Source organism: Cebus imitator, unplaced genomic scaffold (genome assembly GCF_001604975.1).
Source record: "Cebus imitator isolate Cc_AM_T3 unplaced genomic scaffold, Cebus_imitator-1.0 Scaffold4, whole genome shotgun sequence".
Lineage (NCBI taxonomy): Eukaryota > Metazoa > Chordata > Mammalia > Primates > Cebidae > Cebus > Cebus imitator.
This window is the reverse complement of record NW_016107319.1, coordinates 13,281-16,957: the sequence shown is the minus strand read 5'-3', so window position 1 is coordinate 16,957 and position 3,677 is coordinate 13,281. Positions and strand designations below refer to the sequence as shown.

Here is a 3,677-nt window from a genome sequence, read left to right as displayed (position 1 = left end):
GATGAAGTTTTGCTCTTTGTCACCCAGGCTGGAGTGCAGTGGCGCAATCTCAGCTCACAGCAACCTCCACCTCCAGGGTTCAAGTGATTCTTCTGCCTTAGCCTTCTAAGTAGCTGGGATTATAGGCAGGTGCCAGCCACTATGCCCAGCTAACTTTTGTAATTTTAGTAAAGACAGGGTTTTACTGTGTTGGCCAGGCTGGTCTTGAACTCTCAACCTCAGGTGATCCACATGCTTTGGCCTCCCAAAGTGTTGGGATTACAGGCATGAGCCACTGTGCCCAGCCAATTTTCAATATATTTGTTTAATTATGTGAGTAATATCTAGTTCCCCTACTTGACCACTAGCTACATGAGAACAGGAACTCTGTCTGCTTGTTCACCACAGATCCTTAAGCCCTTGCTGGGGTATAGGGGTGATGAGCAAACTATGACCAAATCTGGCCCACTGCCTGTTGCTGCAAATAAAGTTTTATTGCAACACAGCCATGCAATGTGTTGACATACTCTGCTTTTGTGTTCAGTGGCAGAGTTGAGGAGTTTCCACAGCGATCACTGTATGGCTTACAGAATCTAAAATATTTTCTCTTGCCCTGAACACAAAACTTCTGCCAACCGTGGCACCAACTAGAAATGCAATTCACATTTTGCTGAATGGTGAAATGAATAAAAAATTAAAGACTTTTGGTCACATGGGGGAGAATGAGACCTCAACACGGAAAAGGAATGAGGTTGGAACTTGGTGACTTACAGACTGCTGGGGGTCTTTAGGGAAGAAGGGGGGTTGATCTGCCAGGCAGGACAGCACAAACTGTGCCACCACTAGAGACAAGCACAGACAGGTGGACAGGTGGCGGACCGGGTCACTCTGGAAGCCCTGTGGGAGAGAAAGCAGAAGGTAAGTCATGGAGGCAGAGGAGGGTTCTCAGAGGAGATAAAAGGTTTCTGATGCAAGGGTCAGTGTCCACACTGGGGACCAGGGCAAGAGGATTTGAAAGGCAGAGCCCTGGCATTCCTAGTGGTCCTAATGTTCTTTTCTTTTTTATGGTGGGGGGTTGGGGATGGAGTTGCACTCTGTCACCCAGGCTGGAGAGCAGTCAGTGGTGTGATCTTGGCTCACTGCAACCTCTGTCTCATGGGTTCAAGCGATTCTTCTGCCTCAGCCTCCTGGGTAGTTGGGATTACAGGTGCACACCACCATGCCTGGCTAATTTGTGTGTATTTATAGTAGCTGGGGTTTTCTTGCTTCCTTTGACTCCTGGGGAAACCAAGGCTCAGAGAAGCACCTTTTTTCAAGGACACACAGATGATCTGGTCCAAATGGCGATGCTCCTACTGCCACATCATGATGACTTCTGCATCTGCTGCCCTGACATCTGGTCATAAACACTCTAATTTTATTTCTTTTTTTAATTTAAAAAAAATTTTTATTTTTAAATTTTAGGTGTATTATATATGTGTATCTGTATGTGTGTGTATATAGATAGATGATAGATAGATAGATAGATAGATAGATAGATAGATAGATAGATAGAGGGAGAGAGAGAGAGACACAGAGTCTTGCTCTGTCACCCAGGCTGGTTGTGGAGTGGCATGATCTCGGCTCACTACAACCTCTGCCTCCTGGGTTCAAGCAATTCTCTTGCCTCAGCGTCCCGAGTAGCTGGGATTACAGGTACATGCCACAAAGTCTGGCTAATTTTTGTATTTTTAGTAGAGATGGAGTTTTACCATGTTGGCCAGGCTGGTCTCTTAACTCCTGACCTCAGGGGATCCACCCACCTCGGCCTCCCAAAGTGCTGGGATTACAGGTATGAGCCACCGTGTTCAGCCCAGAGCCCTAGTTTCAAATAGCAATTCCTCTACTGGATTTTTTACTCTTCTAGGTTTCTTTGGTGTTATTTTTTTTTTGGCAGATAGGAGACCTTGGATATTTCAATGACAATATGGCCCATCTTCCCTAAACTGACACTGTCTTCCCCACTTTCTATGAGAAAGTTTGTTCTGCATTTGCCTGAGATGATCTTGGGCTCTGCACTCCCCAGCTGTGTGGCCCTGAGGCCATCATTCCCTTCTCCTAGCCTTAGTTTAAAATGGCCTCTTAGAATCCATCACTAGCCGGGCACGTTGGCTCAAGCCTGTAATCCCAGCACCTTGGGAGGCTGAGGTGGAAAGATCACTTGAGCCCTGGAGTTTGAGACCAGCCTTGGGAACATAGTAAGACTTTATCTCTATTTAAAAAAAGAAAACAGAATCCATCACTGTGCCTTGTTGTGAGAATCCAATGGGACAGGTGTGTAAGTGCCTGCCACAGTGCCTGGCACATGCTTGGAACCCCAGAGTGTAAATGGTCCCAGTATTATTGTTTCTATGCTGTGTCCCAAAAAGCTGACTTAGGTCAACTGTGGGAGCCCAGCCTTACAGAAATTACTGAATAACCTGTGGGATTTCCCTTTAGTTACAAAGGTTATTCTTTTAAAAATGCTATCCTTGGTCAGGCGCTGTGGCTCACACCTGTAATCCCAGCACTTTGGGAGGCCAAGGCAGGTGGATTACTTGAGGTCAGGCATTTGAGACCAGCCTGGCCAACATGGTAAAACCCTGTCTGTACTAAAAATACAAAAATCAGCTGGGCGTGGTGGCACACTCCTGTAATCCCAGCTACTTGGGAGGCTGAGGCACGAGAATCATCTGAACCGGGAGTTGCAGGCTGCAGTGAGCCAAGATCATGCCACTGCACTCCAGCCTGGGTGACAGAGCAAGCCTCTCAGAATACATAAATAAAATAAACAAACAAAAAATAAAAACTTTGTCCTTAAGGACAGGATGATGTTTCTCTACCTTCCTCTTTAAGGGGCAGGATGGAGTAACCACTGGACTCCAGAAATGATCTGTGAGTCCAGACATGGTGGCTCAAGCCTATAATCCCAGCATTTTAGGAGGCTGAGGTCAGAGAATTGCTCAAACCCAGGAGTTCAAGATCAGCCTGGGCAACAAAGAACTACCTTTTCTCCACAAAAATAAAATAATAAAGTAAAATATCTGTAACCTGCTGCAGCCTGGTCATTGGTGTCAAAATAACCCCTCTCCCCGAAGCCTTGGCTAAACACTGTTGAGGCCGGTGACCCTCAACAGGTGGGCGATTTTGTCCTCCCCACTCCCAGGGACACGTGGTAATATTGGGAGACATTTTGGGTTACTGCAATTGGATGGTGTGCTACTGGCATCTATGGGTGGAAGCCAGAGATGCTGTTTCACACCCTCCAGCAAACAGGACACCCCTGTCCTCCCAACAAACAGTCATCTGGCCACAGTGTTACTAAAACTGAGGTTGAGAAAATTGGTCTAGACTGTTTTTCTCTTTACAGAGAAAATGACCCATCATGTCTCCTAATAAAGAAATGCTGCTTCCAGCTGGGCACACTGTCTCCCACCTGTAATCTCAGCACTTTGGGAGGCCAAGACAGGTGAATCAGCTGAGGTCAGGAGTTCAAGACCAGCCTGGCCAATATGGTGAAACCCCATTTCTACTAAAAATACAAATATTAGCTGGGTGTAGTGGCACACACCTGTAATCCCAGCTACATGGGAAGCTGAGGCAGGAGTATTGCTTGAACCTGGGAGGCAGAGGTTGGCGTGAACTGAGATCATGCCACTGCATTCCAACCTGGGCGACAA

At 46.7% G+C, this 3,677-nt stretch overlaps 1 protein-coding gene across 3 annotated transcripts in view; it reads right to left on the bottom strand.

The window, feature by feature from the left end:
• ABCC6 (ATP binding cassette subfamily C member 6) overlaps positions 1-3,677 on the bottom strand; it is a 77,386-nt gene that overhangs the window by 72,154 nt on the left and 1,555 nt on the right. For 2 of the 3 annotated variants that reach the window (XM_017533128.2, XM_037740105.1), the window contains exon 3: positions 751-876. In XM_017533128.2, the coding sequence (XP_017388617.1) occupies positions 751-876 (126 nt within the window). Of the gene's footprint in view, positions 1-750; positions 877-3,677 lie in introns of those variants that run through there. The other variant, XM_037740110.1, reaches the window with a different exon arrangement.